Raw genomic sequence first — 25,865 nt, forward strand, 5'->3', positions numbered from 1 at the left:
GTCCTGCGATAACTTCTCCAGCTGTCCCCACGTGTAGCCCATCCGCTTGGTGTCTGCCTCCACCTCTCTGCACCAGGATCTTCTTGGTCGTCCTCTCTTCCTTTTTCCTTGGGGGTTCCACTTCAAAGATTGCCTTGTTACATTTGAGGCGGGTTTGCGGAGAGTATGTCCTATCCATCTCCAACGTCTTTTGATGATCTCTTCCTCAGCAGGTCGCTGGTTGGTTCTTTGCCACAGATCTTTGTTACTGATGGTGTCGGGCCAGTGGATACGGAGTATTTGTCTAAGGCAGTTATTGATGAAGGTTTGGATTTTGTTTATGGTGCGCACAGTGGTTCTCCATGTTTCGACTCCGTACAGCAGAACTGACTTTACATTGGTGCTGAAGATCCGGATCTTTGTTGTGATGGCCAGGTCCCTTGAACTCCAGATGTTCATAAGTTGGATGAATGCTCCTCTGGCCTTGCCAGTCCTAACGCGTACATCGGCATCAGTTCCGCCCTGTTTGTCAACAATGCTGCCTAGGTAGGTGAACTCTTCTACCTCCTCAAGTGCTTCACCTTCCAGATTGATGGGCGAAGTATCGGCAGCATTCACCCTGAAAATCTGGCTCTTCCCCCTGTGGATGCTTAAACCGAGGCGAGCTGAGTTGGTTGCGATGGTGTTGGTCTTATCCTGCATCTGCTGTTGGGTATGGGAGAGAAGGGCCAGGTCATCTGCAAAATCAAGGTAGTCTAGCTGTGTCCACATCATCCACTGTATGCCATTTCTCTTATCTTCTGTGGATTGCTTCATTACCCAATCTATCGCCAGAAGGAAGAGAAATGGTGACATCAGGCATCCCTGCCTTACTCCTGTGTGTACTTGGAAGGCGTCCGTGAGTTGCCCTCTGTTGATCACCCTGCAGACCATCCCTCCGTAGGACTTTTGGATGATGTTGGTGAGCTTCTCTGGAACTCCATGATGTCTGAGCAGCTTCCAGAGTGTTTTTCTATCTAAGCTGTCAAAGGCCTTCTCATAATCAATAAAGTTCACATACAGAGGTGAGTTCCACTCCAGTGACTGCTCTAGGATGATGCGCAGGGTTGCAATCTGATCTATACATGATCTATCCTTGCGGAAGCCAGCCTGTTGTTCTCTGAGCTGGAGATCAACAGCATCTGTCATCCTGTCCAATATGATTCTGTAGAAAATTTTACTTGGGATGGATAGCAGTGTAACACCTCTGTAGTTTGCACATTTACTTAAGTCACCTTTCTTCGGTATCTTGGTGAGGTGTCCCTCCTTCCATTCCGTTGGGATGTACTCCTCTTCCCAGATCTTCTTGAAGAGAGGTTGTAGGATCTCTTCCATGGTCTGCGAGTCGGCTTTCATTGCCTCTGCTGGGATACCATCGGGACCTGGGGTCTTGTTGTTCCTAAGCTTCTTTATGGCCTTGCGGATCTCTTCCTTTCTGGGTGCATTACAGTTTATTGGTAGATCTTTGTCTGCTTGTTGGATGTCTGGTGGGTCCTTTGGGTTTGGTCTGTTGAGCAGCTCCTCAAAATATTCCTTCCATCTTCTTTTCTGTCCTTCCTCTCCAGGGATAGGCTTCCCCTCCTTATCTTTTACAGGTCTTTCTGATTTACTAAACTTTCCTGCAAGCTTTTTGGTGGTGGCATACAGGTCTCTCCAGTTTCTGTGCTTGACTGCCTCTTCTGCCTCTCTAGCTAGGGTGTCTATGTATTTTTTCTTGTCGGTTTTGATACTTTTCTTTACTCTCTTGTTTGCATCCGAGTACTCTTTTTGTGCTCTTGCTTTTTCTGCCCTGGTGCGGCTGTTATTCATTGCTGCCTTCTTTCTTTTCCTCTCCTCAACCTTTGCCAGTGACTCTGTTGATATCCACTCTTTGTTGTGATATTTCCGTGGTCCAAGTGTTTCCTTACATGTTGTGATCACTGCTTCTTTCACCGCCTTCCATGTTCCATCGATGTTTGTGTCTTTTTCGGTCAGTTCTTGTAATGCTTGAAACCTATTCTTCAGTATGAGCTTGAATTCTTCTCTCTTCAATGGGTCCTGTAGAAGTGCTGTGTTGATTGTTTGTATCTGATTCCTATCCCCGGTCCAGTTTCTCTTAAGCTTCAGTTTCATCTTTGCAATCAGCAAATGGTGGTCCGATGCGACATCCGCTCCTCTTCTGACACATACATCTTGGAGGGACCTTCGGAACTTCTTTGTGATGCACACATGGTCTATCTGATTCTCAGTGGAGAGGTCAGGTGAGATCCAAGTGGCTTTGTGTATCCGTTTGTGCGGAAAGACACTTCCTCCTATGACCAAGCTGTTGGTGGCACATAGGTCAGCAAATCTCTCTCCGTTTTCATTCATCTCTCCTATACCATGTTTTCCCATGATCTCCTCGTATCCCTTGTTATCACTTCCAATTTTTGCATTGAAGTCTACCATGGCGATGTTGATGTCTCTTGCAGGATAATTCTGGATTATGGCTTGTAGTCTGTTGTAGAACTGCTCCTTGTCTTCCTCTTCACTGTCGTTGGTAGGGGCGTAGCATTGGATGATGTTGATGCTTATTCTCTCCTTATCGGTTTTGAAGGAAGCTGTTATTGTTCTAGGGCCATGTGCCTCCCATCCTGTGAGTGCCCTCTGTGCAGATTTGGACAGCATCAAAGCCACTCCCTGCGTATGGTGTGCAGAGACATCTTCATGGCCCGAGTACAACAGCAGCTCTCCTGTGGTGAGCCTCCTCTGTCCGGATCCGGTCCATCTTGCTTCATTGATTCCAAGAATGGCAAGGTTGTGCTTCCTCATTTCAGCAGCCACTTGTGCGGTCTTCCCAGCTTCGTACATTGTTCTAACGTTCCATGTTCCGAATGTGGTGATGGCCCTTGTTGATAGGATGGTCTTCGGCACGGCAGCTTCCAAGCGGCTTTCACCACCGCACGTAATACCTCTTCCAGAAGGAGATCCATCTTCTCTCAAGTCCGAGGTGTCTTGTTTTTCCCTTGTTAACGTTTCTGTAACAGGATACTTTTTATGGGGTGGGGTTGTTGACCCCACGCCCAACCCCCAACCTGGAGGGCCAGGTGTTGTTTTTAGTCTGTCCCCTCCTCTTTGACCTTTCCGGCTTGGTAAAACCTGCCAGGGGTATAAAAACCCCGGCCGGCATAGCTCTCAGAATCATGGAAGCACACAAGCTGCCCCACCACGGCAAGGTAGCAACACTTGGAGCAGGTCTAAGTCGGGCCTTCGGTAACGAACTCCACCAACGGCCAACCCCCAAACACTCAGACATGCACACAAATTTCATATAAGGTGCCAATACAGCCAACACAGCCACAATATGCGCTGCTGCATAACATCCACAACAAGACAGTTGATCTTCAGCAACAACGCACACGCACACCACTTTGCAATACCGCAGAGCTAGAGTAATGCAGCATCACAATCAAATCTTTCCTTATGTCACTCCGCAACCAGATTGCACATCACACACGACACAAAAACAAGTGTTCAGTTTTTGTTATTTTCACCGGATGCTTTCGCAACTTCAACGTTTCAATAAAGTAGCCTATAGCGACAATATTACAAGTGCAACGCCAGTTCATTAACACAAATACATGTCTTATAACAGCTATTCCGGCCAGAATATTAAGCCCACAGGAGTAGTAGTGAACGGGTTAATTTTATATGCTTATTAAGCGGCATCCACGCAAAGCATTACCATTAAGCCTTCTGCCCAAATTCCTGCAATATATTTGCACAACATGTTTTCTTTAAACTTCACTGTCCCCCAATGTAAATTGAAATTGGCTTCTTCTAAACCCAAGCTCTTGTTTACTTGTTTCCTTTACGGTCAGAGTTGCCAGATTGGGCGGGTACATACAATTTGGGCCGGTTTTTTAAAAGAATTGGCGGTATTATAATTATTTTTACAAACATCATTCAATACCAAGGTGAGGTTGAGTTGACGCTTTGATTTAACCTAATAACGTTAGTATAAGGGGTGGGAGTTGGGCACCTGTCCAATAGTAATTAGGGGTGAGGGATGGCAATCAGACCTGTCACTCAAACTCTGCACCAGTCTTAGGGAGATTTGATTCATTATGTATTAGTGGAGCTGGCGTGGACTGTACATTGTTCTACAGTTTATGTTCTTTAAGGTAAGATGATTTCAAGTCGAAGATCTACTTAAAGTGTAATTCCGGTGAAAATTTAACCCAGGGTCTTTGTTTTGGCATGTATACCCATCAAATAAGCCCTCCAGATACTTTTTTTATTGAAAATCGAGTATAGAGTTTGCCCGGCGCAATGTTTGGCTTCCATGTTATTGGCTAGGGGCACAGCGAAAGCTTGATGATTAGGGTCGCTGCACATAAAACGAAGCATCAACAACTTAGTTAGCGTAGCAGGAGTAGGTCCCATGGCATGCTACGGTATGGATGCTTTAATATAGATATTAGTGGACCCCAAACACAGTATTTGAAGACGTTCCCGAAATTCAGCCGTGTTGCAGAATTACAGCCACTACGAGCCAGTCGTACATTGAGTTATCCCCAAATGCGCCGTTTCGGTGGCTGTAGCTTTAATGCAAATGAGGAGGACAGAGGCGGGTCAAGGAGGAGGGTGGGGGTGTGGCCCTGAGCAGGCTGCAGCCACGGTACCATGCGCCCTGTTTACAGTGGATGTATCGCCATGGCGAGGTGCACACGGCCTTTAGCGGTGTTCTGTAAATATTCTAGAATACACGGGAGTCCTGGAGCTCTACATCTAAATAATATCATAGGATACATAGATATCTATATATATATACATATTATCACGGCCAAAAGCTGTGTGAGCCTCCAGACGATATCATGAATCTCAAACAACCACGTTGGGTTCTCCGACGTCTCTGGTTCTTCCACGTCCACATCAATCTGAAGTAGACTGAACCACGACATGGAGGAGAAAGGGATTGTTGCTTGCGATTGTTGACCATGGTTGTCCCGGCCAGAGCCTCGCTGCCGAGGGACCACCGCCTCGGCAGCAGTCAGTGCTTAGGCACCACCGCCTCCTGCAGCGCCGAGGCGGTGGTCCCTCGGCAGCGGGAAGCGGGGCTCAAGCGGGAGCCATTCGCGGCCAACAATCTCTTTCTCCTCCATGTCGTGGTTCATGTACTTCTGGAAGTCAAAGCCAAAGTTCCTTTCCCCCAATTCATTCTCAACTATTTAAAACATTTAAAACAGCCAAGTGTCAAGAAGTGAGCTGTATTAATGGTTAAAAATGCAGATTTTGAAGTGTTCGCAGTCCCCTTAGCCAATAACATGGAAGCCAAACATTACTCGATTTTGAATGAAAATATTATCTAGAGGGCTTATTTGATGGGTATACAAGCCAAAACAAAGATCCTGGGTTAATTTTTTGCCGGAATTACACTTAAAATGTAAGAGAATTTAATGCATGCCTATTTTGAGGGTGATTTTATTTCAGCTCATGTACCAAACAACATTTCCTGTGTAAATGTGTGTGTGTGTGTGTGTGTGTGTGTGTGTGTGTGTGTGTGTGTGTGTGTGTGTGTGTGTGTGTGTGTGTGGTGTTAGTGTGACAGGATACCTTTTATAGGTTTGGTTCAGGTTTAACCCCTCACACCAATCTTAAAATTGGTAATATCTGCATTTTTGGTACATCGTCAGAATGTGGAACTTGACCCGACTGCGTGTGGATTGCGTTGTTTCTTTTTCCAGACAAAGTCTTTGAAACCCGCTCCCCAGGGCAGGATCTGTCGGCTGAGCAGCTCCAGGTTGTTGCAAGAACTCTGGGAAAGAGGTGGGAGAAGGCGGCCCTCCACCTGGGGCTGAAGAACGAAGTTCTGGAGGACATCAAGAAAGAAGAGATAGCTGAGTTCATGCAGAGACGGAAGATGTTGCGACTGTGGAAGGAGCAAAGACCAGGAAAGGCCACAGCACAGGACCTCTTGAGGGGTCTGGAAGGGCTGAAGGTCCTACCGGACAATACTCGTCGGTCATTGGAAGGTAACGTATTTAACCCAAACCCAGGGTCTTCGTAGTGGGGGGGGGGGGGGGGGCCCTCAAAGCCTGAGATGAAAACTAGTTCTTTGTTTGCAATTTCTTATTTCTAAGTAAATACTGAATAAAACGTTTAAGTGACTGAACTGCTCTTGCTCTAAACGGGGAGGAGGAAAACACATTCCAGCAGTGGTGCTGGGCAGCAGCTTAATTCATGAAGGAACAGGGGACACACATTGGGCCCTATTTTAACGGTCTGAAACGCAAGTGGGAAGCGCAAAGCGCAAGTAGCTTTGTGGGCGGTTCTACGGCGCTATCGCTATTTTACAGGCGGATTAATGACACTTGCGTCGCGGCGCAAGTGTCAAAAGGGTTGGTCTGAAGCAGCCTAGTTGAGAGTGCAAGCTCCCATCCCCTTTAAGAGCCATGAGCGCATTTGAATCGGACGAGTTGATATTTTGACAGCACGTCTGCAGTCTCCGATGAGACAGATGCACATGAATTTCAAACTGCAAATGGCTCAGTTTATTGCCGAATAATATGGCCTAATTCACACATGGAATAAGGGGTTTTCTTCCACAACTTCAGAAATACTGAGTCCTCAAATAAATTTCGGCAAAGAAAACGTATATGATATAACATTTGATATGCGGTAACTGTGTTTCTATTTAATGATATACGCAATACATTATAAACATTGTTTCTTATCAGTATTGTATGCTATCCTAATATGCATGTGTCCCCGCGGTAATAGACATTGCCATTGATTGTATTATGCGTTACGTGTTTAGTTTGCGTGTGTTTAAACAGAGCACACACGCGCGCCCGCATTCATTCATTCTTTTTAACACTCACTCGCGGTAAAAATGTTTTTCACGATCAAATACTCATCAATCCTAAAAGTTATGGGCATGTAGGCCTACACGATGACTCTGTCAAGAAAATATGTGTTTGCTGTACGGTGTTTGCAGATGCATTGATTTAAAAGTACAACTTATTACCGCTGCATCAGCTGTTCTTTCCCAAATAATTTACCAAGAATGTGCGGCTAGGTAGATGGGAGAAGCAAAGTGTATGCGCGAGGTTCACAAGCAATCCGTATGCATCGCATGCGCATGTATGCATGCGCCCTTAAAATAGCATCTGAACAACGCGCCACTGACTTTAAACCAGGTATTTCCTGGTCAGTAGCGCAATGGTATTCAGAAACGGCAAAATACCGTTTGCGCCAGAACACGCCTCCTCCTTCCGCCGAACAGCCCCTTTGGGCGCATGATCAACCCCTAATTTACCGGCGAGTGGCGGTGGTGGGAAAAGAACGCTCTGCGCCAGTTGTAAACTAGCAACGACACATGCGCCAGTGACTAAGTCACTTGCGTCGGATGCAAGATAGGGCTCATTATTTTTTATGAAGGAGGTCGAGGACCTTCACAGTCCGATATACGCCATTTAATAAAACGCCAATTCCAGACTGGCTCAAACCCTGCTCCACATTATGCTCATGAACAACCTGTGTCCTGCAGGGAAACAGCATGAACCATGCGCCCCACTGCCAGAGCACCACCGCCGTCGCCCGGCAGCGGGGCTCAGGCGGGACACTATCAAAAATCCCTTTCTCCAACATGTCGCGGTTCAATCTGGGAGTCAAAGTAGGGCTGGGCGATATGGGCCAAAATGAATATCTCGATATTTTTTTACTCTATCTCGATACACGATATATATCTCGATATATTTTGAATCTCCTCTAGAGCACATCATAAATGCTCGATTCAACCATGTCTGGCATAATGTTACGTCAGTAATAATTCTAGCATTACTGAAACATAAGTCTGCATGTAGATTACATGAAACAACATATTGTTTAAACTCATTAGTGCTTTCTATTGGAACAATTTAGAACATAAGAAAAGGAAAATCACAGCAAGTTAGATTTACCAACACAGCATTTATTCAAACCGTTAATTATTTATTAACAGTTTGAATAATAATTATTATATATACACTGCCAGACGAAGGATCCAGTGCTATTCTTTTTTGACACCAAATCCTCCTTTTCCATCCTTTTTTCTCTCTCTGGCTGTTCTCACTCACCGGTCGGAGGTACACACACCTACAGCAGCGCGCCTTCCAGACTACGTCACAAACGCGCGTCCATGAGAATCTCGTGGACTCGTAATGGGCGGGGGGAGTGAGTGTGTTTAGAGAGCCACAGGAAAGAGCGAGAGAAGGGAACACTGTGCGTTTAACAAACCCCGAGAAGCCCAATCCCTATGAGCACCCCACGCTACGGCCATTATATAAAGAATTATATTATATTATATATTATTATATATAGAGCTCCGGGAGTCGCAAACGGCAACAATCACTTTCTCCTCCATGCTGCAGTTCACCCCGGACTGCACTGCACCGAGTTTGACGGTTGAACGCTGATTGGCTGTTACGTTACACATGTCACTCAGTGGCCACGCTGTTGAACGCTGATTGGCTGTCATCACGCGAAATTCGCATCAAAGTTGAAATATTTCAACTCGAGCGAATTTTTCGCGCCACAAATCCTCGTGAACGCGCTCGCCTGTGCACGGCGAAAGTGTGGCGCCTACGTTCACTTTGTATGAGATCTTGACGCCCCGTCGCGTGAAAGCACAACGAGTATGCCGGCGGCGGCAAAAAGAAACATTGCGTGCCAATTTGTATTCGATGTTCGCGACAGGGGCATTTTACACATCCCCTGGAGAACATCTCACGATACATCGCATATATTCGATATATCGCCCAGCCCTAAGTCAAAGCCAAAGTTCCTTTCCCCCCATTTCCGTCTCCACCTTGGCCGAGATAATCCCGACTACGAGTCTCGTTGTGGAAGTACCGGAGACGTCAGAGAACCCGACGCAGTCTAGTCTTTTCACCAAATGGGAGCTTTACGCAAACCTTACCTTATGTTGAGTGTTGAGTATGCGCCGTAACACTAACAGCAGAACGGTTATCCAAATAACAAAGAAGTGTACCACACTTGCGGTACAGTGTGTGTATTCACACACACACACACATGTGGCGCTCAAACGGTCGTAGCTCATTGTCTCATTGGCGGGCCGAAATTCTCTGGACGGACAAAGCAGAGAAAGGGGAGGTAACCTGGCCCCTTATGACGACATATGGGGCCAGATTCCTAATCTGCGCATCTGAGTTTCAATTTTTTCAAAGGCGGAGCAGGATACCTAGTGCTCGTTTTACACCGGAACGCCATTTCTAACTACTTGGGGACCATAGGCAGGCTAGGAGAACTCCTATTAGAAACCTCATAGAAGGAAATTTTCATGCCATGGGAAACACAGCATTGAACAGCGCCTAAAACTCATCAGGCAATCAACATTCCGGCTCATAAGTTTCCAAGAATCTCACTGCCAAGACACAGTATGGCATTAAGGGGAACTTCTTCGTTAACCATTTTTCCTTCATAATTACCTGTCATATTTAAATTTCTTCTGTTAGTGTTCTTGACTACACATATTTAATTTCCAGTTATATGCTTTTAAGAAAGCCCTTAATTCACTTGAGAAATGTGTGCTTAGAGTTTTCTTGATGTTGTTTGCTTATCAATAGACATTTTCACATTGTGAATGAGGCTAAATTCATGTTTGTCAGTGGCTCAATGGGATAATGCCTTGTACTGGTGACCCTTAGGTAGTGAGTTCAAATCACGATTTGAGCATTATGAACAAGCTGAACATGACATTCGACCGATGCTCTGCAGCAAACTGAAAAGCAAGGAACAGTATTACATTAAGGGGAACATCTTCCCTTCATAATGTCATTTTATATATCTTCCATTAGTGTGTTCTTGACATTTCATTTTGCTCGCACCCTGTTAATCACCGCTTGCGGATATATTCATTATTATGACTATAAACGCAGAGAGCGAGAGAGCAAAGAGGGAGAGGGCAGTTCTTAGTTGTTTAGTTTCATAACCTTGCTCTCTTTTGGTATTTTCTACTCTCTGTCTTTAGAACTGTCAAATCTAAGAACAGCTGGTTTTTAAGATAAATCAACACTAACAATACATTCTGATTCCTTGTCTTAAAAAATAACGTCACATATTACGTTATCTGCAACAGACAGCCAATTGTAGAATGTCACCCAAAATCTTAAATCTTGTACATTATGTGTACTTAACGTAGGCTATGAATTAAGAAGAACACAGAAGTTAAGGTGATGTTGAGAAATCAGTTTTGTTTGTTGTGGCATCTTGAACCAACAATACCACAAGTGGTAATCTGAGAATAGTTTTAACGTTTTTTTAATTTATGCCATCTTCAAACACGTTTGTTCATATTTCATTTGAACTATGAACAAACACGATAGTTCTTTTAATTACTCAACTTATTATTTTTATTTCATTTGTTCGAAATGAATGAAATTCTCTTGATTTGTCTTTCAGGGTTTTGTGGGAATCCGTCATTCAGTAGCGGACAGGAAAGCTATCCTGGTCCGACGTTCCCCAAAATACCTTCCCACAGTAAGTCTTCTACATTTATGTGTGTGTGTGTGTGTGTGTGTGTGTGTGTGTGTGTGTGTGTGTGTGTGTGTGTGTGTGTGTGTGTGTGTGTGTGTGTTCGTGCCCGTGTTGAGAATTAGACCTCCGCTCTCTGTCCATGGTGCTGCAACACCGTGTCGAAATGAAGTGAAGCGTTGTCTTTTTGCCCTCCAAAATTCATCGTGAACGTGATATGTAGGCCTAGGTTGTATTTTGGAGAGAGAGTGAGAGTGAGAGGGAGAGAGAGAGGGAGAGGGAGCGAGCGAGGTATAAAACTATTTTTCCTATTCGGCATATTGAACCGTCGGCCTAATGCGCCTCCAGTTCGAAAAGTCGGACTAACGGACCTTCGGACCAATGGGTTTCGTTTTCGGAACATTGAACCGTCGGAATAGTGGCATGTCGATCTAATGGGAAATATTTCGGAACATTGAGACGTCGGAACAATGAGGCGTCGGAATTACGGCATGGCACCCAACAAACACGGCTATAATAAACATACATTTCGGCATTCCAACAGCGGTAAACAGCAGAGCAGACAAAGAACTCAATGTTTTTTTTTAATTTTCGTATGCTATTTCATCACTAAATTCACTTCTTATGAAGTTTTAGGCGAGGAATCAACTGAGTAGATTTCGAATTTTGGGGCAAGCTAGCTAGTAGCTCTCTCAGACCGTCTCGCCCCACGGACCACTGCAGCTAACAGGGCAGACGGCGGACGACAATGGTTGAAGGAAAGCAGGCCAACAACTGTATAACATTTATTTTATAAAATTAACTACAGAAGCAGTTTGAAAGGGTTCTTTTTGTTTTGAATAGAAATTACATTTTTAGTGTACAGTCGAGGAGTAGGTTGAGTTTCGATTGTTTTAGGTGATAAAGCCTGGTGCCTAGGTCCAGGTTGAGAAATCCCAAAGTTTCCTTTACCTCTTTTTCAACCAAAATCTATGAACAGCTGGTACTTCACATAATTCTACACTAATGCTACATTCTGATTCATGGACTCACTTTGATAGATTACATGATATGTGACATGTTATATATGTTTACAGTGTACTTCATGTGGGCTGTAAGTTGACATGAAAAACCTGTCCAGGTCATGTTGAATATAACTCTGGGTTATTTGTGAAATTTTGAACACACACTGACACAATAATGTTTAAGTAGTATTCAAGGAAGTCAGATGTTACATTTCAGTATTTTTCAGAAAACAAAAAAATATTTAATGTAATTTGCAAATTCTCTTGATTTGTCTTTCAGAACCTCTGATGACGTCAGGCAGTAGCGGACAGGGGAGCTTGTCCAAGTCTGAGCTGTCCGGCCCTGTGGACTCTGAGTCCTCACTTCCATTTGCAATGCATGGTAGCACGCAGGGTGAGTTCAATGGTGAATCTCAATTCACCCCTTCACCCAAACCCTCACCCCTACCCCTCACTTTTGCGCTTTCATGCGCAGGGTAGCGTTTTCCTGATTGTCATTTTATTGAGGTGTCAGTGGTAAGGGGGAGGGCTAACATCTCTTGAAAGTAAGATTTTCGATGTGCAGACTAGCAAACGCGGGTTGTGATGTAACATAACCAGTAGGGCCGAGATTTCACGTTCTACATTTCACACACACCAGTTAAAAAGTATATCATATAATAACATAATAAGATCTCACATAATTTTTTTTAACAACGTAAAGTAATGGTCTGTTGCCGTCGGTTACATGTCGATTGCGTAATATGGCCTTATCCCCTTACTTCAGGGAAACACGAAAACAGTAATCCAGAAGAGGCCTAATGTATTGACATGATGCGTCAAAAGCAATCTAGCTTAAAAGTGTTCTCGACACGCCCATTTTACCCAGGATGCAGCGGTTGGTATCTTGAAGGAACTTGGCAGCACAGATACCACAGAATTCATTTTGGCATTCCAGTGAGGAGCGGTAAACAAAAGAGCAGACCAAGAACGCAATGTTTTTATAACAACTTTCGCATGCTATCTCATCACCAAATTCACTTCTGATAAAGTTTTAGGGGAGGAATGTCCTTAAAATATAGTGCCGACCAAAACTAGAGAGAAGGCTCACCTCACCACCACCGCGGCCATACAGAAACAGATGAAAGGGTGGCGAGGGGAGAGAGCTAAGAACTAATATAAAATGATAGAGTTCCCTGTGACATTCTTCCATAGGAGTCACGAATAAATAGATAAATTAATAATAGATCAGACCTGGATGGACACAATAACAAACAGACCGTGGTCAAAAAGGTAAAGAAAGAAGTTGTATAATGCTTAACCCATTTAAGCCGGGAAAGCGTTTTTCTGTATAAGGGGGGTTTTTGCCCAAAGTGTCGGCCTCTGGGCCAATGAAATGCATCAGAATAGACACATATAGGTGTCAACTTGTTCCTCGTGAGTTTAGTTCAGAAATTTCTTCAAGCAAGTTTGGCGGAAATTGAGACTGAAGACTTTTCTGACGGTAGCGATTTCGAGGAGTTTCTCGGCTTCGAAGATGTTGATGAGGCCGAGTACTTTGATGACGAATACGAACCGATTGACCGGGAATTATGGTTAAGGCACATGTTCGTGAATGACGACGAGGAAGAAGAAGATGATTTAGGGGAGTTTGAGGGTTTCCAGACCAACTGGAAGACGGACAACTACCATCGAAATCAACAGAGTGCCTTCAACAGGACACCAGGGGTGAAGCTCAGAGATGCGTAAAGCACCCGGGTGCGTAAAACCAGATAAGCTTCTCTGGAATGTAACTTATACTTATCAATAGTAATACTTATTGATTGTGATGATGCTGTAATAAGAAATTACGACAGTTTATATGTAAGAGATGTATTACTGTCCCGGAGATGCGTAAAGCACCCGGCTGCGTAAAACCAGATAAGCTTCTCTGGAATGTCACACCTAAGTGCGATCTCCAGACTAGCAATACATCTCTTCCAAAGAATAGAGCTTCTTTGGAATTTCACACCTAACTGCGATCTCCAGAACAATAAGGCCTAGGCTACTATACATTCCCAAATTATAGCCTGTATCTTTTAATTACGCTACTTCTTAGGATGGAATGCAATTGTATTTGTATTATGCATAATACTTTTATTCAGTAGTCATCACATACAAGTGCATGTAATTTAAAACACAGACAGTTTTTTTGCATAGTATTTTTATTCAATCACATACAAGTATAAATAGTAGCTTAATAGTAGATTATTTCTTTTACTGTTTTTTGCTGTTCCTGCACTTTTACATATTTTTTTACTTTTCTACCTGTATGTAAATATTGTAAATATTTGTAAATAAAAACTCAAATTTCCCATGAAAGCCACAGGTGTCAGCTCTCAAATACTTTTTGAATTGTGTTCCTATCTGTTACAGGGGCTGAGAAACCAGTAATTTAGTAGGCGTTGACACAATTGCTGAATTTCTGGAAAAACTTCAGGTTTTGGGGGCTTTTCTGAAATCGCCTATAGGTTTTACAGGCATTTTTTCCAGGCGCTTTAGGCCTAAATGGGTTAATGCTTAAATATAATGTGAGCCGGTCAGTGGTAAAACAAACACATTAAGAGGACTTACATCGACGGGCGCTTTGCCCCAAATGATCTGATTGACGTTTTTTGTGGATTACTGCTGCAGTGTTTTCAATCATTGCTGGAAGGATCTTATAAATCACTCTCCCATTAGTCACTTAGACCTAAAATGATAGAAAATAGGCTCAAGGTTGAGAAATCCCAAAGATTTCTTTAACTCTTTGGATCCAAATCTATGATCAGCTGGTACTTCACATAATGCTACACCAACGATACATTCTGATTCATGGACTCACTTTGATAAATTCCATGATATGTGACAAACATGATACATAATCATGATTGTTATATATGTTTTCAGCAGGCGTCCTAAGCCTAAGCTCCGGGCGCTGGAGGAACAGATGTTGGCAACATGCACACACTTCCTGTTTTGCAACCACTACACTTACACATGAGGAGCGCTTAGCAGACGCTGAAAGAGAAACAAGTTATCTGTCGGTACAGTAAGGATGTTCATAGAACCCATTGGTCCAAAACTCCTGCTTTGTTCTTTCCTGGCTGTCAGGTATAACAGGGAATTTGATGAATTCCCCAGCATGTCGGACTCGACCTGACGTAACTGCATGTATAGCCAAACTTATTTCCGATTGTGAAATGCTTCCAATAGAACTAAGGGGATGCTGGGACGACCCAGATGCATAGAAATGCAGTGCCGCTGTAACTTTCACTTCAACGGGGAGGTCATAGGGACAGCGTGCATCAGTCCACAGCTCATCTGCCAGGAGATGGCAGATATCTGTGACAGCCTGACGGGTCAGGCGTAGCTTACGCCTGCATTCCTCCTCACTCAGGGAGAGATAGGTGTGTCTGGGCCGGTAGACCCTCTCCCCCCGGCGTCTGATCCTACAATTCGCGTGAATAATTTGGGTAAATGTGTACGCTAGATTTATGCCTATTTATTTTATCTTTATGGACACCACAATGATTTTCCTTGTGTGGTAATATTTTATTTTCCTTGTAATTATGTTTGGTTTGCAAAAATGGGAACTGCTGTCCGTGTAGATGAGAGAAGCAAAGTGTATGCGCGAGGTGCACAAGCAATCCGTATGCATCGCATGCGCATGTATGCATGCACCCTTAAAATAGCATCTGAACAACGCGCCACTGACTTTAAACCAGGTATTTCCTGGTTAGTAGCGCAATTGTATGCTCCAGAACACGCCTCCTCCTTTCGCCGAATTCCCTAATTTACCGGCGAGTGGCGGTGGTGGGAAAAGAACGCTCTGCGCCAGTTGTAAACTAGCAACGACACATGCGTCAGTGACTAAGTGACTTGCGCCGGATGCAAGATAGGGCCCAAAGACTTTACTTAGGCAGGTCGTTTTTTATTTTTAAACGGTCTATGTTAAATATGTTTAATCTGTATTATATACAGTCTATGTTAAATCTGTATAATATACGGTTTATGTTATCTCAGTTCAACCATGCGTCGTGTTGAGTTGTCATGCAGTGTTACAAAAGTGAGTTGACCAAGGATTTCCAACTCAAAAGCAGGTGAAAAAACCAAAAGGAAAAGCTGCAATCGCTCACCAGGAAAGGCCAAAGCAAAGGACCCGGTGAGAGGTATGAAGGGCCAGGAGGGCATACCGGTCGAGACTCATCAGTTATTGAAAGGTACAGTACTTCAACCACACACAGGGGGTTTGTGTTTGTGTGCTGTTGATGGTGGTGCTGTGTTCTTTGGCTCATTGGTCTTAATGATAGGGTACCTTTATGTTTGGTTCAGGTTTGTAGCCTCACCTTTAACCCTCACACCCATTTCTAAAGTGGTAATATCTAAATTTTTGTTGAGTGGTACATCATCTCAATAGGTGGAACTTGACCTGCCTTTGTGTGAATTGTCTTCATCTTTTTCCAGACGTAGGGCAGGATCTGACCGATAATCAGCTCCTGAAGGTGGCCGAAAAGCTGGGAAAGGAGTGGAAGCCGGCGGCCATCTACCTGGGGCTGAAGCCCAAAGATCTGGACGACATCATGGCAAAACATAGAACTTTGCTTCATGATAAATACAAGATGTTGGTGCTGTGGAAGCACCGAAGACCACCAGGAAAGGCCAAAGCACAGGACCTGCTGAGAGGCCTGGAAAAACTGAAGGACCTACCGGTCGAGGCTCGTCAGTTATTGAAAGGTAACGTTCTTCACCCACACACACACAGGCGTCATAGTGTGTGTGTGTGTGTGTGTGTGTGTGTGTGTGTGTGTGTGTGTGTGTGTGTGTGTGTGGGGGGGGGGGGGGAGAGACTGGGTACACAGGGCCCCAATGGGGGGAGGGCCCTCAAAGCCTGGGATGAAAAGTGTTTTTTCTGTTTCCAAGTAAATCATGTCGTAAATACCTTTTTATTTGCTGAATAAATGTTTAAGCGACCGAACTTCGTATGGACAAAAATAGTTGTGGCTCACTGTCAGCCCTTACAGCAGGCGTAAAATGGTTTATTCCACCGCTGCACGTAGATTCCCAAAAACAGTAACTGACCTGCACCACAACAGTCACGTCTTTCCCCAAGAAAGGGAAATTGGGGTCACATAAAAGAAAATAAAGTAGGAAAGGGATGACAACTGTGAACCAACTTCAGTAAGGCGTATTAGTAGTAGCAGCCAACATAAAACATTTCCCAGAATCCCAGTGTGGCCATCAAATCGCCTTTGCAACTAATAAGTTGGTGATGCTGGAAAGAACCAGCATATGATGGGAAGGCAGGTTAGGTACTTCATATCAAATGCTGAATAAATGCTTTTTAACTACGGTACTTTAGCCGTTCAGTGCTCCAGCACCAGGCCCTGCCAACACCTGCATCTGCCCTGATGAAATCCAACATTCATCAGTTACAATTTCCATGAAACACGTCTAGAATAAATCCCTCAGATAGTAACGGCCTAATATGTAACATTTACGCATTAAATATACTACGTGATATATTCTGTTGAATTGTTTATTTGCATAATCCAAAATGTTTCCAACAATGTTCAAACCCAGAGATGTCCATAGTTTACTTTACAGTAACGGTCCGTTGCCGTCGGTCAAATGTCGATGGCGTCATATGGCCTTTACCCCGTAACCACACACAGGGGCGTCATAGTAGGGGGCGGGGAGCAGGACTGGTTACCAAGGGCCCCAATGGGGGAAGGGCCCTCAAAGCCTGAGATGAAAAGGCAGGACAAGTAGCCAATGTTGTGGGATTTCTAATAACTTATCTAATTCACTTCAACTAGCTAAAAAGCAAGAGGAATCGGGGAGTCCAGGTCAAGCATAGATGGAGAGTTTATTGCCACCCGCAAACGAGAGACAACAAAGCTGAATGGTATTCGCGAATACACACTACCGAATGAATCCCGGACAGCTCCTTATATCCCCAATCCTTACACAATACAAAGTTGGACTTTCATCAAATATAGAATTTCCCATCAGGGTCATACTGTGTGGATGTCAGCATACTCCTATGTCTTCTGAATCCCAATGTGACCTTAGAACATATATTATCCTTATACAAACAGTGATGATGCACATGTGTGAATGTAAGCATTGTCTTCAGAGAGTACATCAATTTGGGAGTAGACTGGACTCTCTCACTGATGTGCCACATGGCCCATCAGGTGAGAATATCCTGGACCCACTCACTGGTGTCACACGGCACACAACATCTAGGTTAGAGGTGATCAGCTCTTCTCCACCATTAAAGTATATATATATGATATGTAGGCCTAATAATAATCATAGTTTAACATAGAATGTAAGGTTAATTTCTACCACACCATCAGGGTTTCCCACAGCATTTTACAGCCTATTCTTGTTCCAGGTGATATATTGAATAATTGTGTTTCAATAATATTTGAATGTAGTCTGTAGTCTATCACGCAAACAAGCCCATTTATTATTGTAGTTGAGTTAAAAAAATAAAAAAATAATCCATCTGCAATTTCTCTTGATTTGTCTTTCAGAACTTGTGCAGAATCGTTCTAAACCTGGTAAGAAGAAGAAGCCGTCATGCAGTAGCGCACAGGGGAGCCATCCTGGTGAGCTGTCCTCGTCTCCGCCCCTCAAAAAGCCTGCTAGTGACGGGATGCTGGGTGAGTTGAAGTCTCCTAGTTTTAGTAAGTCGACCTGCATAACCCTCTAGTCTATATCATGGTACTTTCCTTTCAAAATACATTTCACGTCACCAGATAATTAATGTAGGACTGGTTACCCAGGGTCCCAATGGGGGGAGGGCCCTCAAAGCCTGAGATGAAAAGTTGTTTTTTGTTTGCAATTTCTTATTTCTAAGTAAATAATGTCCTAAGTAACATGGGCTGAATAGAAGGTTAAGTGACTAAACTTTCTAAAGAAAAAAATATTGGTGGCTAACTGTCACCCCTTACAGAAGGCACAAAATGGTTTATTCCACCGCTGAACGTAGATTCTCAAAAAATACAGAAACGCAGCTGATCAGTGATCAGCTACATGGAGTGACTGACTGAGTGACTGCTAATGATGAAGCACTAATTAGCAGGGCCGTCGGACTGCGGGGACAAAGGGGACAGTTGTGGGGGGGCCCAAGGCAGAGGGGGGGGCCCATGACCAAAAAAAAAACAACTTTTTTTTTACCTTTTGGCCAGTCCCCCCCCCCCCCCCCCCCCCCCCCCCCGTCAACAACCTGGCGCAGGGGGACCCATCAGTACCTATAGTATAGGGGCCCAGGATTTGGTGCTACGGCCCTGCTAATTAGCACCAGTAAAGTCACGTCTTTCCCCAAGAAAGAGCAATTTGGGTCACATAAAAGAAAATAAAGTAGGAAAGGGATGACAACTGTGAACCAACTTAATGAAGGCGTTAGCATTGGTGTAGTAGCAGTCAACATAAAGAATATCCCAGAATCCCAGTGTGGCCATCAAATCGCCTTTGCAACTAATAAGTTGGTGACGCTGGAAAGAACCAGCATATGATGGGAAGGCAGGTTAGGTACTTCACATGCAAATGCTGAAAAAATGCTTTTTAACTACGGTACTTTAGCCGTTCAGTGCTCCAGCACCAGGCCCTGCCAACACCTGCATCTGCCCTGATGAACATTCATCAGTTAAAATTTCCATGAAACACGTCTATAATAAATCCCTCAGATAGTAACGGCCTAATATGTAACATTTACGCCTTAAAGTTTCCAACAATGTTCAAACCCAGAGATGTCCATAGTTTACTTTACAGTAACGGCCCGTTGCCGTCGGTCACATGTCGATGGCGTCATATGGCCTTACCCCCTAACTTCAGGGAAACTCACGAAAACAGTAATCCAGTAGAGGCCTAATGTATTGATATGATAAGTCAATAGCAATCTAGTTTACTAAGCTGTGGTACTTTGTCAAGTGGCTAATTACCAAGGGCCCAAATGGGGGGCAGGACAAGTAGCCATCAGGGTTTCCCACATTATTTTACAGTCTATTCTTGTTCCAGGTGTTATTTTGAATAATTGTGTTTAAATAATATTTGAGTCCATTTATAAACAAACCCATTTATTATCATTATTTGTCTTTCAGGACCTGTACAGAATCGATCTAAACCTGTTAAGAAGAAGCTGTCATGCAGTAGCGGACAGGGGAGCCTTCCTGGTGAGCTGTCCTCATCTCTGCCCCTCAAAATGCCGGCTAGTGACGGGATGCTGGGTGAGTTGATAAATAATCATCATCATAATACATCATACATCAATCATATAACATAATAAGAACTCATTTTATAAATGCATACTTTTTAAACAAGGTCAACGGTGTGTTGCTTTCTGGAATCTGTTGGGATTCTGGGATATAAATTCCAAACCTATGGCTTGTTTCGTACAAATCATTCACATGATTTTATGGAACCCAACATAGTCCACACAATCTATTTCTCTAGCTTCTCAAATGACCAAGGCTGGAAAACACTTGGTCAGACATAGTTCCTAATGGATGTGTTTGCATCCATATCCCGGTCATAGAACTCATAGGGCCCTATTTTAACGGTCTGAAACGCAAGTGAGAAGCGCCAAGCGCAAGTACAGGGTGTCTGCGGAGGTCTTAAAAGTCTTAAATTCATTTTTCTAAATTTAAGGCCTTAAAAAGTCTTAAATTCATCAAAAATCTCATGCTGGTCTTAAATTTATAACTCGGAGGTCTTAAATTTGTCGGGGCAGGGTTATTTAATTTTTTTTTTTTTTCGCGGGACTTTTCGGGAAGGAGATGTACGAGGGGCTACTTTCTTGCTAGCTGCATATATAAACGGATGTCTGCGCGCTTGCTAGCTAGTCTGGAACAATGGGTAAATGCAAGTTCAACATCAGTTGCCTAGAAGACGTCCGTTTCCGAGGTTGGCTAGCGTCCGTTGCCAACCCAGAACAGGCCAGATGCATTCCGTGCAAAAGTAGCCTTCATTCAAGCTCGGCACCATGGGGATTAAGACTGTCGTCAGCCATATGCAGAGCCAAAAACATAAAACCTCTGCCAGGAGCCACACAGACCCCAGCAATTTCTACGTTTTGCATCTCTGCCCCGGCGCCACTGCCGCAGACGGTCCGCCCTGCTAGCACTGACCTGAGGGTAGCATTTGGTGCGACACCAACAGTGAAAGCGGAGGTGTTGTGGATTCTAAACACAATGGTCAAGCACCAGTCCTACAACTCGAATGAGGGGATAGGAGATCTGATCGGTTTGATGTTCCCTGACTCTCAAATCGCGAGCACCTTTACTGCTGGAAGGGACAAAACGGCGTATATAACTCGCTTCGGACCAGCGCCTTTCACCCGAAACGAGCGAATCTGCAGCGTCAACAAGGCTGATTTTGTTTTGATATTTGAGACGTTGAACCACGCCACTAAAAGCAAGCAACTTGACGTGCACGTCCGATATTGGGTCGGAGATCGAGTGAATTCCCGGTACTTGGGCTCGCAATTCATGGGGCCCCACATATATGGGGGTAAAAGGGATGATGATACATAATATTTTTTAGACAATATGCAGAATCTTTTCACTTACGAATTAACACGGTCGGCTATTTTTGCCAGCACGCCACCCTAGCCATATTATGGGCAACCGTGTTCCCCTTGGCTGTGATTTGAACTTTGAATTCCTCGTAGGAGTTCATAATAATACATTGCTCGCCTTGGATGAAATACACCGCTCTTGCGTGATTTATTTTGCATAAGGGTGAGTCAAATGATGCGAGAAACGCCCCTTTTATGTGAATGCGCTTTGAACCTAAAGCGGAAAACCTGGTTCAACTAATTGAATCTAAAGTGAGCGTCGTGGTACCATTTAACTGTGATTGCGAGTTGCGGCTCTGTCGAGCCAGGTTTTCCCAAGAAAGCCTGGGTATCTTCGACGAGGTTCGTGGTATACCCCCCAGGTCTTACTGAAGGCATTTATTTAATGGTGAAAATATTATTAATCAGTGGCGTAAATATCGACGGTGCAACCGGTGCAGCTGCCCGGGGGCCCAGACGCTGTCACCCCCCTCTCAACAACTTACAACTTGGGTGCACCATAAATACGTGCTGGTGCACCCAAATTAAAAATTTAGGCGCACCAGTGCACCCAAGGAAAAAGTTAGTCTGGAGCCCTGGAGTATCACTTTATGTTCAATAAACAGACAGAAAGTAAACTTGAATGAGTCTCATTGAGTGACACACATGCTATGCTTGGGTTGTAATACAGCGGGATCCAGGGGTGGACTGGGAGAAAAATTCAGCCCTGGCATTTTCTCTCCAGACCAGCCCACTACATTATTAGCACTAGGGGTGGGACGAAACGAACGGGAAGAACCCTGTATATCCGAATAATAGTGCAGTTTTTTGTTTTTCAAGTTTGTGTTTCTTGTGCTGCTGACAAGAAAGTTGTGAAACCCGAACAGGAAGTTAACAGACATCCTGTGGTTGCTGCATCTCCACCCTCCATATCTACTACAAAACCCTTGTTAAATATCACACATGATCCAACGCAAAATCCTCTCTTGCAGTTATTAGTCTGTGACTGTGAAAATCGTTTGGTGTAAGCCCAGCATTAGTTAAAACCAGACTCGGACAATAATAACAAAATCTCCTGACAAATAATCTAAATAGAAACATATTACAGACAGTAACAGCTTTAGAGCTGAAACCAATTTGTTTTAACGGTGACTCAGTCATTATGAAACCATAAATAGAGAATTTAATTTTTTTTCTCATATTCTCATACACGTGTATGTGCACATGTATGTATACATGTGCACACACATGTATATGAGAATGCATATCTATTCAGACCTGTAATTCGGCCTACCTGCATGACTGTTAATTTAACTTAAAAGATATGCAAATGTTTGAAATTAAAATCAATGTGAAAATCTTCAACCAGGAAATAATCATAATCAAACCTCTCTCTCTCTCTCTCTCTCTCTCTCTCTCTCTCTCTCTCTCTCTCTCTCTCTCTCTCTCTCTCTCTCTCTCTCTCTCGAATAACTTCTAGCAGGTGAGGAAAACCTGTTTGACAGGAGATGATGGTAGCAGAGAATATAAAGAGACATTTATGAATAACCAATTGTCATTTTATCACACATATAGTTTCCTCTCATTCCTCTCACCACATGAAATAGTCATCACCTCAGTAAACAATAAATGAATTGAAAGATTACAATAAATTCAATGGCAAATATTGCAAATTAAACTAATTATTTCCAATAGGATTACTTGTATTTTGTGCTAAAATTCAAAGTGTCACATCTGTATTTACAATACAGCTTGATTCTGCATCTCTATTTACAGCTCATTAGTCCATGTCAATGTTTACTGTTGCTATGGCAACAAGAGACTGCTAACGTTAGCAGCTGTTAGCTAGCTTAGCCAAATCATCTGAACAATAATAACCCATAATATCACAATTCGGCCTATTTAAACAAAATCAACCACAACTACCAACAATCACAGCCCTTCAACTCTGGGCTAATATGTTGTCGCAAGTATGCAGTTAATTAGGTCACATCACAGTCAATGTAAAAACGTTTTCTACTTTGTTTTGGATATGTCTCAAAATGTAGCCTAGCTAGCCCCAGGCTAACGTTACTTAGCATATATGCCTCCACTCGCTCGTCTCCTGGCGCAGCAGCACCTGCTGGGGTGTGGACCCCGGCACCAAATAGGTCTGTCAATTTTGAACATTTAACTTCCATCTCCAGAGGTTTTTCAGCACCACCCGGGCGTTTTCAGCTCCGTACCGGCTCCCGCGACTCCGGCCCATGCCATGAGGTCCCGCCCACCCTGGTTTGTGTTGTGATTGACAGCACTGTCAGGGCTCTCTGAGCCAGTCAGCCCATGATTGATTGACAATGACAAACATAGACCAATAATATGCGTTGATGCTGGCAACACACTGCTAGCTCTCTGTAGCCCATTGGCCAGCCCAATTGGAGGGAATTTAGAGAGAGAGGAAAAAAGAAAACATAGCGGACCGGACCGGCCCACATTGGGTCAACGGCCCACCGGGACGATGCCCGGTATGCCAGATGGCCAGTCCACCCCTGGCGGGATCCCCCCCATCATCGCGGGTTTAAGGTCTTAAATTTCATTCAAGGTGGTATTAAAAAGGTCTTAAAAAGTCCTTAAATTTGACTTGCTGAAACCTGCAGATACCCTGAAGTAGCTTTGTGGGCGGTTCTATGGCGATGTTGCTAGTTTACCGGCGCGAAAAATGACTCTTGCGCCCGGCGCATATCTAAAAGGGTTGATCTGAACTCTGAAGTAGTCTAATTACCCGTAGGTGTGGTTTGGGCAATAAACCAATGAAAGTGCCAGCTCCCATCCCCTTTAAGAGCCATGAGCGTATTTGAATCTGTCGAGTTGATATTTTGACAGCGCGTCTGCAGTCTCCAATGAGACAGATTCACATGCATTTCAAACTTCAAATGGCTCAGTTTATGGCCAAATAATATGGCCTAATTCACACATGGAAAAAGGTTTTCTTCCACAACTTCAGAAATACTGAGTCCTCAAATAAATTTCGGCAAAGAAAACGTATATGATATAACATATGATGTGCGGTAACAGTGGTTCTATTTTATGATATATACGCAATACATTATAAACATCGTTTATATCAGTAATGTATGCATTATCGTTATCGACTTGTGTTCCTAATGTGTCCCCCCGTTAATGTTCATTGCCATGGACGGTATTATGCGTTACGTGTTTAGCTTGCGTTTAAACAGATGGACGCGTCCTCCTGAGTGTGTGTGTTACACATACACACACGCGTGCCCGCATTCATTCGTTCTTTTTAACAGTCATTCGCGTTAAAACAATGTTTTCTCACAATCAAATACTCATCAATCCTAAAAGTTATGGGCATGTACACGATGCCTGTGTCAAGTAAATATGTGTTTGCTGTATGGTGTTTGCAGATGCATTGATTTAAAAGTGCAACTTATTACCGCTGTATCAGCTGTTCTTTCCCAAATAATTTACCAAGAATGTGTGGCTAGGTAGATTAGAGAAGCAAAGTGTATGCGCGAGGTGCACAGCAACATTATGCACGTGCCCTTTAAATAGCATTTTGTGTTTTCTGAAACTGCAAAATTGCACCAGGGAACGTTTGCGCCAGAACATGCCTCCTCCTTTCACGAGCCGCCCCTTGGGGCGCAGGGTCATTACCTAATTTACCGACGTGTGGCGCAGGAGAGAAAAGAACGCTCTGCGCCAGTTGCAAACTAGCAACGACTAGCCAGTGATTAAGTCAATTGCACCGGATGCAAGATAGGGCCCATGGTGTGTGTGTGTGTGTGTGTGTGGTTCTAGATGACAAAAGAAACATAGGGTACATAATATATTATTCTACAAAAGACTGATGTAAAAGCAGCACAATGAAGCATTCTTAACTGGCTGTTCTACTAATAACCCTCCTTGTCTCTGATGCAATCCAACATGTTGACCCAATGTTGACACTACACCGGTAGATTTCGGGAGGTTGCCTGCTTGAAAAGTAGATCTTGGGTCAAAAAAGGTTGGGCACCCCTGCTTTACAGTAATGGTCCGTTGCCGTCGGTTACATGTCGATGGTGTCATATGACTTATGCTCTCAACCAAACCTGGTCGGGAGCAGGTTTTCTATTTGATCATCCTTATGCATGTGACCGGCTGAATCTGCGTTGTGTATTTTTTTTAAGTCAATCGGGAAATCCGACGTCCATTTATTGTTTGCCGCTGAGGATAAATATAAAACAGCCTCCTTTCACAAAGTGCCCTTAAACAATCCTCCGACTCCCGAAGGTTTTTTAAGTATAACATTGCTTGGGGAGTCCAGTTCGTCCACTGAAAAGGGTGGAAGTGCTTACAACTCTATGCTAGTTAGCGATCTACATGTAATTGTGTTGCGCAAATGCTGCTGAGGGAGGTAGCCTATTTGATGGATTCGCTGAATTGTCCAATCATGTGGTGATAACAAAAAAGAAAAGCAATACCATTGGGCTGGGGCACACACTGGTGCGACCTGAGGGCGAATTTTCTTTCGAAATTTCTTTCCAATAACTAGCCTAGCCCAAATCATTGAAGTCCAGACGCATTTAAATGGTTGCTTGCAGTGCAAGTACGGTATATCACACAATTAAACGAGGATGAACACCATGCATTTTTGTCGATTTATTTCGTATTGATTATAGTTTATTAATAGTTGGCAGAAATATTCAGGTGGATATTTCACGGAGGGGCGGTGCCCTAGCACCCTCTATTGACCCACCGCCACTGCTTGGAAGGTTTATGGTTGACATTGTAAGACTGACTGA

At 43.8% G+C, this 25,865-nt stretch overlaps 3 protein-coding genes across 4 annotated transcripts in view; all 3 read left to right on the forward strand.

The window, feature by feature from the left end:
* The window catches only part of LOC115560655 (uncharacterized), a 553,265-nt gene that overhangs the window by 310,247 nt on the left and 217,153 nt on the right, over positions 1-25,865 (forward strand). Inside the window, exons 8-14 of the mRNA XM_030380069.1 lie at positions 5,724-6,011; positions 10,441-10,518; positions 11,797-11,910; positions 15,614-15,736; positions 15,981-16,250; positions 18,059-18,187; positions 19,628-19,753. Of these exons, the coding sequence (XP_030235929.1) occupies positions 5,724-6,011; positions 10,441-10,518; positions 11,797-11,910; positions 15,614-15,736; positions 15,981-16,250; positions 18,059-18,187; positions 19,628-19,753 (1,128 nt within the window). The remainder of the gene's footprint in view (positions 1-5,723; positions 6,012-10,440; positions 10,519-11,796; positions 11,911-15,613; positions 15,737-15,980; positions 16,251-18,058; positions 18,188-19,627; positions 19,754-25,865) is intronic.
* The window catches only part of LOC115560657 (uncharacterized), a 360,390-nt gene that overhangs the window by 96,783 nt on the left and 237,742 nt on the right, over positions 1-25,865 (forward strand). The gene's annotated exons all lie outside the window — the stretch shown is intronic.
* The window catches only part of LOC115560696 (caspase-1), an 87,276-nt gene that overhangs the window by 57,840 nt on the left and 3,571 nt on the right, over positions 1-25,865 (forward strand). The gene's annotated exons all lie outside the window — the stretch shown is intronic.

Source organism: Gadus morhua, chromosome 16, assembly GCF_902167405.1.
Source record: "Gadus morhua chromosome 16, gadMor3.0, whole genome shotgun sequence".
Classification (NCBI taxonomy): Eukaryota; Metazoa; Chordata; class Actinopteri; order Gadiformes; family Gadidae; genus Gadus; species Gadus morhua.